The sequence below is a fragment of the Cervus canadensis genome, chromosome 17 (assembly GCF_019320065.1).
Source record: "Cervus canadensis isolate Bull #8, Minnesota chromosome 17, ASM1932006v1, whole genome shotgun sequence".
Classification (NCBI taxonomy): Eukaryota; Metazoa; Chordata; class Mammalia; order Artiodactyla; family Cervidae; genus Cervus; species Cervus canadensis.
In genome coordinates this window covers 26,834,041-26,848,072 of record NC_057402.1, presented here as the reverse complement: position 1 = coordinate 26,848,072, position 14,032 = coordinate 26,834,041, and the positions used below count along the sequence as shown (strand labels likewise).

Here is a 14,032-nt window from a genome sequence, read left to right as displayed (position 1 = left end):
TCTAGAAATACTGGTTTCATTATCATGTGAGTTTTAAGAAATAACTATAATTTAACAAATCAAATCCTTTGCAACGTTAACCACAGATAATAAAAATTTGACATGTCATCATTCTAACACCAATGTGAGTTTTTATCCTCCGAAACAAGTGGCATAGGATTCTACATATTTGATCCTTACATTTGATAAGTTTAGGTCTTCCATTGTGTGTGTTAGTCACTCAGTCATGCCCAACTCTTTGCAACCCCATGGACTATAGCCCAGCAGGTTCCTCTGTCCATGGAATTCTCCAGGCCAAAATACTGCAGTGGTTAGCCATTCCCTTCTCTAGGGGATCTTTTCCACCCAGGGATTGAACCTGGGTCTCCTGCATTGCAGGTAGATTCTTTACTTTTTGAGCCACCAGGGAAGCCCAGGTCTTCCATTATGGAGTCAATAAATCACTAATACATACATTATTCACAAATTTCATGTCTTCTTTTGACATGAAGTAATGAAAAAATTAAGTATTAAGTAAATTAATTATTTACTTAAGTATTAAGTTATTAAGTAAATTAAGTATTTAATTAAGTATTAAGTAAAAGTATTTGCCTTACCTAGTATGAGTATATTCAAGATAAATTCATACTCATTGGTAGTCTATGCCTTATACACAGTATTTTATATAACTGAATATGTGAAGTTTTCAAAATGGACAGATAAAATAGTATTTAGAAATGATATTCTACGTGAAGTAATTCAGGCAAAGATAAATATCATATGATATCACTTACATATGTTATCTTAAAAATGACACAAATGAACTTATTCACAAAATATTAACAGACTGAGACACAGACAACAAACTTATGGTTACCAAAAGGGAAAGGGGAAGGAAGGACAAATTAGGAGTTTGGAATTAATAGATATATACTATTATATATATATAATAGACAAAAAACAAGGTCCTACTGCATAGCACAGGGCACTATACTCAATATTTTATAATAAACTTATAAAGGGAAAAGAATCTGAAAAAAAATACACATATACATATACAGACTGAATCACTTTGCTGTATACTTGAAACTAACACACACTGTAAATAACTATATAGCTTAGTTAAAAGAAAAGATACTCTAAACATTCTAGAATCTTCGAAAAAGAGACACAAGACACCTAAATTAGGTGTAACCCTCCAGCCACCTTATTCAGTAAGTAAAACAATTTATTGGCTGTTCTTTCTCAAGTGATCCACACTGGGAGATGCTAAACCTTTATAAAGATCAATTTTAACTCTCACTACAAGAAAAGTCAGGGAGATGGAAATTATTGCTCCCTAATGTATGATCTTGGGAAAGTTATTCCAGCATTTTCTTACTTTCCAGAGCACTGTCCTCATTATATATTGTGAAGATAAAACTAGGTATCTGTTGAAGGTTCTTGGAGCATCTTGGGCCAGGAGAGCTATAGAAAGACATAGTACAGTTATTTTCAAATCTACTATTTCTCTTGCTTTTTCCCTCTTGTTCTAGCCTCCTGGGAAATGAAACAAACTTGGGTGTCATCTTCTGCTTAATAACCTTTCATGTAGTTGAAATTGCTATTCTCCACAAGTACCTCAAGCAAATTTTTTTTAAAGGAGAATTGCCTGAACTATAAAATAGCAATCTAGGGCTGTGAGTCAGCATTTCACCCACACACATCAAAATGATTTAAAATAAGTAACACATAATCTTTTTGAAAGACATACACTTCTTTGGAGAAACTCTGAGAAAATTGGAGTTTGCAAGTTTATGAGTAGTTTATTACATTTCAATAAGTGTATTGTGAATCAATAAAGCAAAAGTTCAGGACAACGAGCTCACTACCAAGCCAATTATTGATCCTCAAGTTCCAAAATAGAATAGTACAGGAAGGGTACAGAGAAAATAGGACTTTTTTCTTAAGACACTTTAAGAATCTAAGGAACCCAATCCTAAAGAAATTGTATAAGACACAAAGAATTTTCAACAGCTACTTAAGATATTTACTCAACTCAATTTTTCATCTTTTGATAATTAGAAACTCTATTTCATTTTCTGTCTTTAAAATATCTGATTCAAGTCAAAGGAGTTTGCAAAAAATGAATAATACCTTTTATTGATTCATTTGTTCTTTCAGCTTCTTACAGATCTTCCTCTCTTGGCTTTGAAAAGCCTACCTTACTGGCTATTTATATCACTGTCTTAGCTTGGGCTGTTAGAACAAAATACCATACACTTACGGTGGCTTAAACAACAGAAATTTATTTTCTTATAGCTCTGCAGGCTAGAAGTTCAAGATCGGGGCACCAGCATGGTCAGTTTCTGGTAAAGGTTCTCTTCCTCGTTTGTAAAAGGCCTCCTTCTCACTTCATCTTCACATGGCCGGAAGAGAAAGGGTGAGTAAATTCTCTGGTGTTTCTTCTTATGAGGACACTAATCCCATCATGAGGGCATCCATTCTCATGATGTGTTAACCCTGATAACCTTCCAAAGGCCCCATCTGCAAATACCATCACTTGGGAGACTTCAACATATGCATTTTGAGGGGGAAGGACACAGAAATACACTAAAAGAAAAAATGACACTGGGTCCAAATCACTAAGTCAATAAAACGGAAATAAACAAATCAACTTGTTATCAAGTAATTCCAGTAGAAAGCTTCCCTTTTTATTCCTGTTATATAGCAATCTAAATCAACAAGAAAAGAACTTCCTAAAAAATTTATGAACACTAATTTAATTAAACAGTAACTTTTAAAAACCAAAGACAAACAATATGACACACACTGTTTTGTTAAAAAACTGAGAAACAGAATATTAACCAAGAATATTAAACAAACAAAAACAACTTTTAGTCCCCCATCCCCTGTTCCTATATCAACTAAAGATTCTTAAAATAACTTAAAAGCACTTGGATATTCTTGGAAAGTAATATTAAAATGTACAATAACACTTCTGCATTTTCATAGATAGAAGAATAGTAAACTGCATATTCGTTTATTCAAAATATGGAAATCTGAAATATTAAAACAAATTTGACAGAATTATAATTTGTACTGGGTTTTACCTAGCTTTAACACAAATAGTGATTTTTATTACATACCACATATATTTGAGGGCATAAGAAATATATTTTTCTTGATCATACAAAATGCTTCACTGCAAAAAGCTTAAATACAACTCTCTAGGAACATTTCCATGTTCTTACCAATGACCATAAAGTGAAGAGAAGGATTTTTCAAATTTCTGAGTGTCAGTGTAGGGGAAAGTGGGATGGAAGATGACTGAGATCCACAGTTTAGGTGACTGGCAAGGTCATCCAATTAGGAGGCTGCAGAGTTGTGGATGGAACCCAGGATTTTCTTATCTAAAAATGCTGCAGATTAGTGTACTCAAGAAGAAGGGGCTTTGGAATCTAATTATGGCTGTCAAAACGTTCAAAACTCAATTAGGTGTGTGTACGGTCCATTGGTGTCGAGTTTTAACACCTGCCTATTACCGTAAGTACCGTGTTTCACGACAACCCCAGCTTCAGCACACTTGCTATTAGCAGCTAATTCTTTTTTACAGAGATTCACAAATTGGGAATAAAGTTCTAATCCCTCTTCTTTTCCAGAGTTACAGTGATACTGCATGCTTCTTCCTTTTACTCTACCCCCAAGGGTGGCTTGAGGGATGATAAGAATGTTGCCAGGTAGATCCAATATAGAGACGTGCTTGCCATTTTCTGTTTCACTTAATTTCACATTTAACAGTGTATTAACTGGGTGAGGAAGAAAGGGAAAACATTTTAAAGTAAAAAACAAGCATGAAAAAGAAAACAGTTTTCTACTCAGCAAATTTCATGTTGAAAATCCAGTTTGTCAGCTCATGCTTTTAACCCAAAGTCTCTATTTAGATTTCAAAAATGGCTTCAGTAAGCTAAATGATCTAAGCATGAAAAACAAGGAAGATTTCAAGCAGAAAATGGCATAATGTTTTAAATGTGACTTGGCAGTTAGGATCTTCCTGCAATAAAATCATCCAGGAAAGACTACAGAATTAAGCATATACCAGAACTTAAAAATATTGCTTCCCTGAGGGATATATGAGAAGATTTTACCTTTTTGTTCCTTTTTTTAATCTTAAAGCAAATCCTACTGGAAAAGACCATGACAGATCCTCCACACACATATTATGCTTTATAACAAAGAATATTAAATAAAAACCTTAGTGCATTTATTATTTTAAACTTAGTTGCCTAGAGTTCTAAGCTGAAACAAAGATTCCAGGTTCAATTCTGTTACAAACTAGCTGATTTTGGAGTTTTATAACCTCAAAGGCATTATTAACATAGACTAATCATTTCATCAATACAAACATCACCAGTGGAGAAGGATCAAGGTGAAAGGTATAATTATCAGAAATTCATTGTCAAAAAAATAAAAGAAAAGAAATTCATTGTCAACTGGAAAAGTAAACCCAAAGGCATAGAGTTACTGGCATTATCTTCACATACATACAGGAAAATATGGGATTATTACTTTTAAGCCATTTACCAAAGTACACTCACAGCTAGTAAGAAGTGTCAAAATAACCATAAATATTTATGTGAGCTAAAAAAAATGTAAACTTAGATAACTTTTATATTTCAATACTGGCCAGTTTTCAAAACAATAAGCAAAAGATATGCCTAATATAAACACTCAGGGTCTTTCTACCTCTACAAAGGGTATAAATAACTTCTGCTTATAAAGAATAGTCCTGAGAGGGCACAAATGGTAAAAGAATTACTGAAACCTCACATTCCTTTGTGAATAATCAGGCTTGAAAAGCTATGGTTTCTGGTGGGGTATCAATGGTTTCAATTTTAGAAAGCCTGTAGCAAATATCAGCAAGGATTCAATAAGGCTTTTACTCTACAAATCAAGGAATTAACCTGGTGAAAACCTGCCAAGGTGAACACCCTTGCATGCTAAGCTATGCATTAAGCACTATCAATTTTCATTTAACTAATACCTATTTTAAAATACTTCTAATTTTCTCTATTATAAATAGGACTTTGCTATATAGCCAGCGGTCCTTATTGATTGCTTTTAAGGAAACTCTAATTCTCCAGAGCATTTCATTCCACAGAAATCACTACCCAGCTATCCAGGCCTCAGGCCAGTGACAGACTAAGAAGGCAGTTTTGAAATAACAGGCCAGAAAGGTAAATATAATTTATTATACTTCCATACACCTCCCTCTACTGGCTCTGAGAATTCAATTAGTGCTGTTGGCATACAAACATGGGCTTCCCCTATGGCTCAAGCAGTAAAGAATCTGCCTTCAATGCAGGAGACACAGGAGATGGGGGTTCAATTCCCCAGTCAGGAAGATTCCCGTGGAGAAGGAAATGGCAACCTACTCCAGTATTCTTGCCTGGAGAATCCCACAGACAGAGGAGTCTGTCCAGAGTTGAAAAGAGTCAGACATGAGTAAGTATGCATGCACTGATGATTGATAACACAAATATCAGTTGTTACTGTTGTTTAGTTACTAAGTCAATGTCTGACTCTTTTCGGACCCCAGGGACTGTAGCCCACCAGGCTTCTCTGAGCATGGATTCTCCATGCAAGAATACTGGAGCTGGTTGCCATGCCACGGGATCTTCCCAATCCAGGGACTGAACCTGTATCTCCTGCATTGCAGGCAGATTCTTTACCACTGAGCCACCAATATCAGCATGTAAAAGTAAACACAAATACAAATGTCAGTAACTGGAATTAAAATGAGATGATGAATTAATGGCATCTTGGGGCTTCCCTTGGGGCTCAGCTGGTAAAGAATGTGCCTGCAATGCGGGAGACCTAGGTTCAATCCCTCCGTTAGGAAGATCCCCTGGAGGAGGGAAAGGCTACCCACTCTAGAGAATTCCATGGACAGTACAGTGCATGGTGTCGCAAAGAGTCAGACACAACTGAATGGCTTTCACTTTCACTTTGCTTTCACTTTTCGGAAACTCAAGTATCATCTAATGATGAATATGGGAAGCAAAGCTTTGACAGGGCCCCTGAATCTCTGTCCAATTATACTGAAGATGAATTGAGGAAGATGATGCACATTTCTACATTAGTCATGCTATTTCAGACTTTATGGCTGTAATTGGTTGTTATGTTCCCAAGAGGTACATGATTTGATTGGAAAGATCTGAATCCATATGATAAGTATGAGGTGGTCTGTTTAAGAGAATCCCATCACACTGGCTTACTTTGCCTCCTAGAATAGAGGGAAGTATAAGCTACTTCTATCAATAATAGATGGACTTGTTTTGCTTATAACTCACACCAGTAGAATGTGATTCTTAAGAGTCACAGTTCTTTACTGAGAATCATGATATATAAAAGCTTTGTGTTACAGACTGTCCACTAGAAGAGTTAAGGCGGACTTTTAACTGACCACAATCTCACGCACGTATTCAAAGTAAACTCAGAAAGACATACACGAATGTACACAGGATTTAATTACTACATAACAAAATGTGGTTTGGGTTTGGCTGGTTCATTTTGCCTTATTATAATTATGATCCATTTAAGAATATATAAAAACAACTTTAGAAAGTCAACATTAAGTCATGAAAAAAATGCCCTTCCTGTTTTTGAAGATTTCTACTATATACTTTTTATGGTCAAGAAGACCTTAATTCAAAGCAGAAACAGACAGAATGCCCAATATCCAAGCATTAAATCCCTGCAATCATCCTCTTTAACAATAGACCTCATTTTATTTTCTCTTTAAACACTTTAAAGCTCCCTATTATCCTCCAGATTCAAATTTCAAACTATTACAGTTACTGGCTTTCCATCCTTACCTGTCACAGGCCCTTCTCAAGTCTAGTTTGCAACTTCTGACAAAGTTGTCAAACATGTTTGATGTCTCAGCATAAATTCTCCTTTAGAAGCTTTAGCCCTTTGTTCAAGTCATTCTTCATTGGGCTATTAACGCTTGAGTTCCACTGTTCAAAGCTCTTCTAGGTTAATTAACTTCTTCCTGCTTCAATTACCCATCTGTACAGTTTATGTGTATGTGTTAGTCACTTAGCCATGTCCAACTCCTTGTGATCCCGTGGCCTGCATTGCGCCAGGCTCCTCTGTTCTTGGGATTTTCAGGCAAGAATACTGAAGTGGGTAGCCATTGCTTTCTCCAGGGCATCTTCCTGCTCCAGGGACTGAACCTGAGTTTCCTTCATTGCAGGCAGATTCATCTGAGCTACCTTTCTTATTAATCCAACTAATGGGTATTGCCTTTACTAATGAAGAGAAAGATAACCTGTCCCCAACTTTAGGGACAGTTCCACTATTTCAGGCTTTTTTTGGGACAAAATTATTCTATCAAGTACTGTCTTGAGATAGCATATGGTTTGATTTGGTATATCTGAACCTATGTAATTATCAAAAGAATGTGCAATGGTATAGACTATTCAGAACACTGGGAAGATGGAGGCAGGGAAATTACGCCTGCAGAGATGCCTGAACACTGACTCTGTTTTCTCTGCCCCTAGAGGAGGTGTGACTATGATGACACCAAACTTGATTCAAGAATATTTATGTGCATTTCCTACAAAGAATTTACAGAATGTAAATTCTTCCATAATAATGATATAAGCCTGATCTACACAGATTTGAACCACATCTTGCACACACAGTGCCACCTACATGCCCCTGTTAGGGCCTCTAAGAGATCAGGAAACTATATTAAGAAATGCAGCATCTGTCTCTCTCTGTGTGGCCACCCTGCTTCCACAAGTTTCTGTATTCTTGGCTAAATCTCGCTGTGTTGTCTCTGTGTTTTTGTACACTCTTCTAAACCAGTCCATCAGCCATCCAAAAAGCAGCAGATATTTTAAAAGAATTCCACCACACTTGCTTACATTAAGCTTTGGAACCGGAACATAAATAAAGTGAACCACAGTACACAGAGTTAAGTCATTTATAACTTACACACCTGTATAATATAAGATTGTACTCTTTGCCCCTGCTGGTTCATCTATTGGTATTTACTCTCACTCTTATAAAACAAATGATACTAAACACATACCCATTTTGGGAAGAAGTTCTTTATCAGCTCCCTTGAAAAAGCACACGTAGATCACTAATCCTCTTTGAACCTACGAGAAACCACAATAAACTCAGATCAGAAACTTCTATAGAGAGATACAGAGGAAAATGAATAAAATTTTACAACTGTTATAGGTTAAGAGGTTAAACGCAGAAGAAGAGAAATAACTTTTTACAAGAGACTTGATTGCTTAAATATGTGAGAAAATAAAGTATTTTTTTTATATTCAATCACCTCAGTTATCACTTCTTTCAAAAATCAAGTTAAAAATACAGTCAAGGTAAGTATTTTCATAAGGTAAATTCCTAGAAGTAAGATCCCTGGGTGCTTTTTAAATCCAGATAAATCTGGTGAGCTCAACAAACTTTTAAAAAATAAATTGATGGCACCTAAAAAAAAAAAACCAAACAGCCAACAGCAGTGAAGACCCCAAGTTATACCTTTAAACTTTTAATCAAAATCATTAGGATTATGAACTAGACTTCCCCTCCTCAAGTAAAGCTGACAGATTTACAAACATTCAGTTTCACAGAGGCTTATTCATTCAACATCAAATGAATTCACATAATATCAGATATGACTGATGTCTAAACAACATTGTGTCTTTTGACATCATCATTCTTCATTCTTACTAATCCATTTACTTGTAGATAATAAAAATAAGGGTCTGATTCTATTGCAATAAACTCCAAGAAATTTCCTATTATTTTTTTGTTACTTTTGTTAATTCTTTAAATACACACAGTGATTAAACCTCAGAAATCACATTCATATTAAGTTCTACATCAAGAGGTTGTCTGTTATCAGGAATGTAAGCTTATTTTATGTAATGACTTGGACATTTCTTTCTTAGCTCTTTTAGGAGAGAGACTATATGGAAAGAAGACACTTGATAAATGACTTTGATTTTGCTGCAAAGTGAATCATTAATTTTTTTATTTTGTAGATTAACCTTTTGAGTCCAAGAGCTATTATGAAGATTAAAGGAGTTAATATCTGTAGAGTACTTAGAACAGTGCCTGGTTCATAGTAAGAGCTATATAATTGCTTATTAAGTACGTGAAAAGAAATTGAAGGACTGAAACACAATTTATTTTACATCTTAACTCCCAAAGCACTTCATAGACTGTTTTGTACTTGACAGGGGCTCTGTTGAGTGCATTTAAGTTCAACTTTATCTTATAGGCTCTATGTGTTATCTACATAGTCTTCTAAATAAATATAAACACGGCTCTGCACTCACACCTGATCTATCTGGATAGGAAGTAACCTTCTACAAGTGCGACTGTCTTTCAGAGGACTAAGGTGAAGCTGGGGAGAAGGAAGACAGATCTCATTGTTCTATTAGCCCTTTGACCCTCTCCCAAAGCTCCTCAATAAAATAGCTTCATCCTTCCCACCAAAAAAAAAAAAAGTTCTTGGAACAAGCAAGTGCCTCCAGTGCACACCCATAGTGAGGACGTGGCAGGTGGAATGATACAGATACCTGCACCACCGTCACAGCCCTCTCTCCTGGGACTGTTTTGGCACAGTGCGAAATTTTTCAAGCACATTCATATTTGGGCACCTGTTATGCCACGAAGCTCAGAGTAGAGAAAGCTCAGAAGCTCCGGTTCAATCCCTGGGTTGGGAAGATTCCTTGGAGAAGGAAATGGCAACCCACTCCAGGCTTCTTGCCTGAAAAATCCCTTGGACAGAGAGGCCTGGTGGGTTACAGTCCATGGGGTTGCAAGAGTCTGACATGACTTAATAACTAAACAACATCAGAATTAAGTACCTAATTACTTGCATGAATAAACACCTGTTCTTACCACTCACCATATACCACTCCTCATTAAGGTATTTTCTTTTAGTTTATCGCAACAATAGCTCTTAAATTGTGACCTACAAATTCCCCTCTTCAAGACAGAATCACTTTCCTCATAGCTTCTTTTGGTATAAACAGAGCATTTCAAATATATAGAGAAGTACGGATAATTCTCACTGTAGGTTAAAAAAGTTCATGCCTCCCAGGAAGAAAAACATTACTGAGAGAGCAAAGGTCTAAATGAATGAAACCAAGAATATGCAAAGTAACCTTCAAATCTTTGTGACATTTAAAAAAAAAGCAGCTTTTTAAAAATTATAACTTTTAATAACAGAATGGAGGATGCTTGAGAAAGAGGAAAGAATTTACTCTCTAATTACTTGTCAACTCTTTAATTTTTTTTTTTCAGCTCTTTAATTTAACCATACTAAATTTAACCATGTGTGGAAGTGGAAGAGAAAACTTTAAAATAGCTTTTAAAGTTTATAAACACACTGATAGTTTGGCAGGCTGCAATAAACTATTTGATTTTGCATAAGGAGATGTGACATGAAGCATATAAAAAGATAAAGAAGCAAGAAGAAATCTAAATGATTAATAGTTTGGGATTTATAATCCCTTGAAGCAAATATAAAAATAGGCAACTCTTTGGAAAGGTTGGCAAAAAAGAAAGAATAAAATTTCAAAGTAAGGAAGATAAATTTTTAAAAGGCCATAACAAAAGAAACAAGAAATGAATTTTTGAGAAAGAAAAAGGGAGGGCAAAAATACAGGAATATTTATGCTTATAAATATTCAGTATTTCCAAATTACCAGAGGGTAACAGATTGTGATATAAGAATAATCATCCACATACGGTCTATGTGTTGTATTTAAAATAATAACTAGGATTGTGTTACAGAGTGCTAAATTTGGGATGGAATTCAGCAGATGAGTGAATGAAATGATCCATTAAAGTTTCTTAGTACCTCCAAAAGTTTTATTTCTTACTATTACAATTTTTTCCCCTTCTGCGAGTGGTCCTGCTAAGTCACTTCAGTGGTGTCTGACTCTTTGTGAGACGCCATGGACGGCAGCCCATCAGGCTCCTCTGTCCATGACATTCTCCAGGCAAGAATACTGGAGAGGGTTGCCATGCCCTCCTCCAGGGGATCTTCTCCACCCAGGGGTCGAATTTGCAAATCTTACGTCTCCTGCATTGGCAGGCGAGTTCTTTACCACTGAGCCACCAGGGAAGACCTCCCTTCATTTCAGCTTACTCCAAAAATAAGTCAGGGCCTCAAAGAACATTTGTTTTTGCATGGAATTTTGCATATGGGCAGGCTGTCTTAAAAAGGCAAATATTTAAAAAAAAAAAAAGGTAAATATTCAAGTCGAAGGACATTTGGTGTAAATGTTTAAAATTCTTTGGAGGAAATGTGTTTGATAACAATGCAACTTTATTTTTTTGATAGGTATATTACTTTATTTTTTTTCTCTTTCTTTTTTATTTTCTTTATTAGTTGGAGGGTAATTACTTTACAATATTGTAGTGGTTTTTGCCATACATTGACATCAATCAGGTATGGATTTTCATGTGTTCCCCATCCTGAACCCCCCTCCCACCTCCCTCCCCATCCCATCCCTCTGGGTCATCCCAGTGCACCAGCCCTGAGCACTTGTCTCATGCATCCAACCTGGACTGGCGATCTGTTTCACACTTGATAATATACATGTTTCCATGCTGTTCTCTCAGATCATCCCACCCTCGCCTTCTCCCAGAGAGTCCAAAAGTCTGTTCTATACATCTGTGTCTCTTTCTCTGTCTTGCATCTAGGGTCATCGTTACCATCTTTCTAAATTCCATATATATGGAATTTTAAACTTTTAAAGTAGTGACCTTTGTTCCTAGTGTGAAATAAGTCAAATTTTTAAAAGTTTCTTGAGAAAGGAAGTTTCATGGGGCAATCTCATTTCTGTGCTAACACCTAGCTGCACCCAACAAAAGACGGAATTCGACGGGATTTGGAGTACAAGTCAAAAACAGATCTTCAGCGTTTGCAACAAGTCTAACCTAGAAGCTCGAACCAGACCACCCCAAGTCACCAGCAGCCCGAGCAAGGCGCCGGGAGTGACAAGGCTTTTAGCTCTTCTGAAGCAAGAGGTCTGAGACTACTAGGCCTAAAGTCCACCGAGCTCAGGTAGGTCGTTTGAGAGGAAGCTCAAATTCCCGGGGTCCCTCTTAATCTCCTCTGGGAGTCCGAGGGAGAAGGGGCCGGGGCCGGTGATGCAAGACTGAGGGGAAAGGCGAGGCCAGGCAGGCATTAGCGGCAGCGTCGGGAGGACGGGCCAGGAGTCCAGCGCCGACCATAGCACCTGCCAGGCGCCAGGCGGCTGGCTCGGAGGGAGCGCGGGGTACGAATCTCCCGGACAGCGCGGTGAGAACCGCCCCCTGCGCGCCACAGGATAACCGGAGCTGCGGGGCCAACGTTACCTCCACCCATTCGGCCTCGACGTCCCCCTCGGCCGGGCGTACTTGCAGCCGGGCGTGCAGGCACTGCTGCAGGAGGGCCCGGGCCTGAGGCGTTCTGCCACTGTCAGCCATGGCTCTAGCTGCGTGGATATCCCACAGGTTCCGGCCTCGCGCCGCACAGGCCGCCCCCAGCGCTCAGGGAGGATGGGGCGGGGCGCGACGAGACGGAGAAACATCCCGGTCGCTCGTGGCCCCGCCTCCAGGAGGGCGGGGCCTTTGCCTGGCTCTCCGGTGACCCGGATGTGCGGGCTTCAAAGCTGTCTATACAATCTTCTACCCCAACCTACAACTCTGTAGAAGACGCTCAGTGGATACTTTTAAAAGAGTTTAAGGACCCAGTGGTTCTCTTCCCTGCATACCTTTTTAAGAGACATTTTTCATCTTAGAACGCGTAAGTTTTCAAACGTTGAAAAAAATTAAATCTGCATAATTCCATATTATGCCCATTATGAAGATAGGTAAATAGAATGAGTCAATTGAATCACAAAACAAGCATAGGTGAAACTGAAAGGTATAATAAATCTTTCAAAAATTTCCTTACCCCAATCAGTAAAGCAACGCTGCCGCCTCTTATCAGGAATACTATAAATCATTCTGTTCTCGCGATTGTGGAAAGGTATTGGTAGGCTATATGAATACATATTTGAACATCAGTCTTTTAGAGAATATCCTCGCTAAAAACATTCTTATCCAAGAAAGCCTGTGATTGTTAATAAATTTTTAAACATGCTCCTAATTGTAAAAACTATATATTCTGTGGTGTTTCCTCTAAGTACATGTTAGACTGTATGTAAAATTAAAGTACTTGATTTTCTTTCCCACATAACGTATTCCGTGTACCTGCATCAGATTAGCATTATTTTTCTGTGGGCTTGGAGGATTTAGATGAGGAATAATAGTGTTACCCTGGCTGCATTACCCAGGTCATTGATTTGGGCTCAGCTGGCACAATATGCCTATACATTTCTGTCTGTTGTTTTAGAGGATGACATCACTGACAGTATTGCTATCCATACAAAGTAGTGTGATTGAAGAAAATAATCCGTGCGTAATCAAAGGTCCTTTCTACACAGAATTGAAACTGCCAGTTTGCTGGTTATCTGGCAGGCTTCCTTACACTTTTTGTAAAAACAGCAAAATCTCATATTATCTCTGATTGCTGCATTGCAGAGATTCATACATTTGTTGACATTTGTCTGCAAAGCACAGACAAATTGCGTTGACTGCACTTTTATGTCTCTATTCTCTTTCACTCCCAGGCTCAAGTTTTACAGGGCTTGAAGGAATTTTGACATAGAGGTGCTTAACCTTGACCTTGAATGAGAGAGCACTTCATGTCCATTTGTATATGGATGTCGGAGATAGGGAAGTCTCTTGAAAATAGTCTATGGTTCCCAGAAATTTTTACACAATGAAGGGACTTCAGCAAAGTGGGAAATCTTCCTGTGACTAGATACAGTCTAGTGGGTAATGGTTAGCCTCTCAAAAAACACGTTACTTTTAAATCTTTATGTTGGGTGCTGATCTTATTCTTTCCTTCTACCTGCAGAGGGCAGTAGAGAGTAGGCACCAAAGAGAAAGTATTTATTTTCTGTATTTTATTTATTTTTTTGGAACCTCTAACCTCATT

At 37.5% G+C, this 14,032-nt stretch overlaps 1 protein-coding gene across 1 annotated transcript; it reads right to left on the bottom strand.

The window, feature by feature from the left end:
- Window positions 1-1,991: 1,991 nt before the first annotated feature.
- On the bottom strand, window positions 1,992-12,586 carry DTD2 (D-aminoacyl-tRNA deacylase 2). The gene is made up of 3 exons (XM_043489826.1): window positions 12,364-12,586; window positions 8,063-8,132; window positions 1,992-3,767 (listed from the first exon to the last, which is right to left on the bottom strand). The coding sequence occupies exons 1-3, from the start codon at window positions 12,472-12,474 to the stop codon at window positions 3,442-3,444; spliced, it is 507 nt and encodes a 168-aa protein (XP_043345761.1). The 5' UTR covers window positions 12,475-12,586; the 3' UTR covers window positions 1,992-3,441.
- Window positions 12,587-14,032: the final 1,446 nt, after the last annotated feature.

Coding starts and splice junctions, on each gene's coding strand:
- DTD2 (XM_043489826.1), bottom strand. CDS start 12,474: ATGGCTGACAGTGGCAGAACGCCTCAGGCCCGGGCCCTCCTGCAGCAG. Junction 8,133..12,363: donor TCGAGGCCGAATGGGTGGAG/GTAACGTTGGCC, acceptor GGTTTCTCGTAG/GTTCAAAGAGGATTAGTGAT. Junction 3,768..8,062: donor AGAACTTCTTCCCAAAATGG/GTATGTGTTTAG, acceptor TTCCTCACCCAG/TTAATACACTGTTAAATGTG.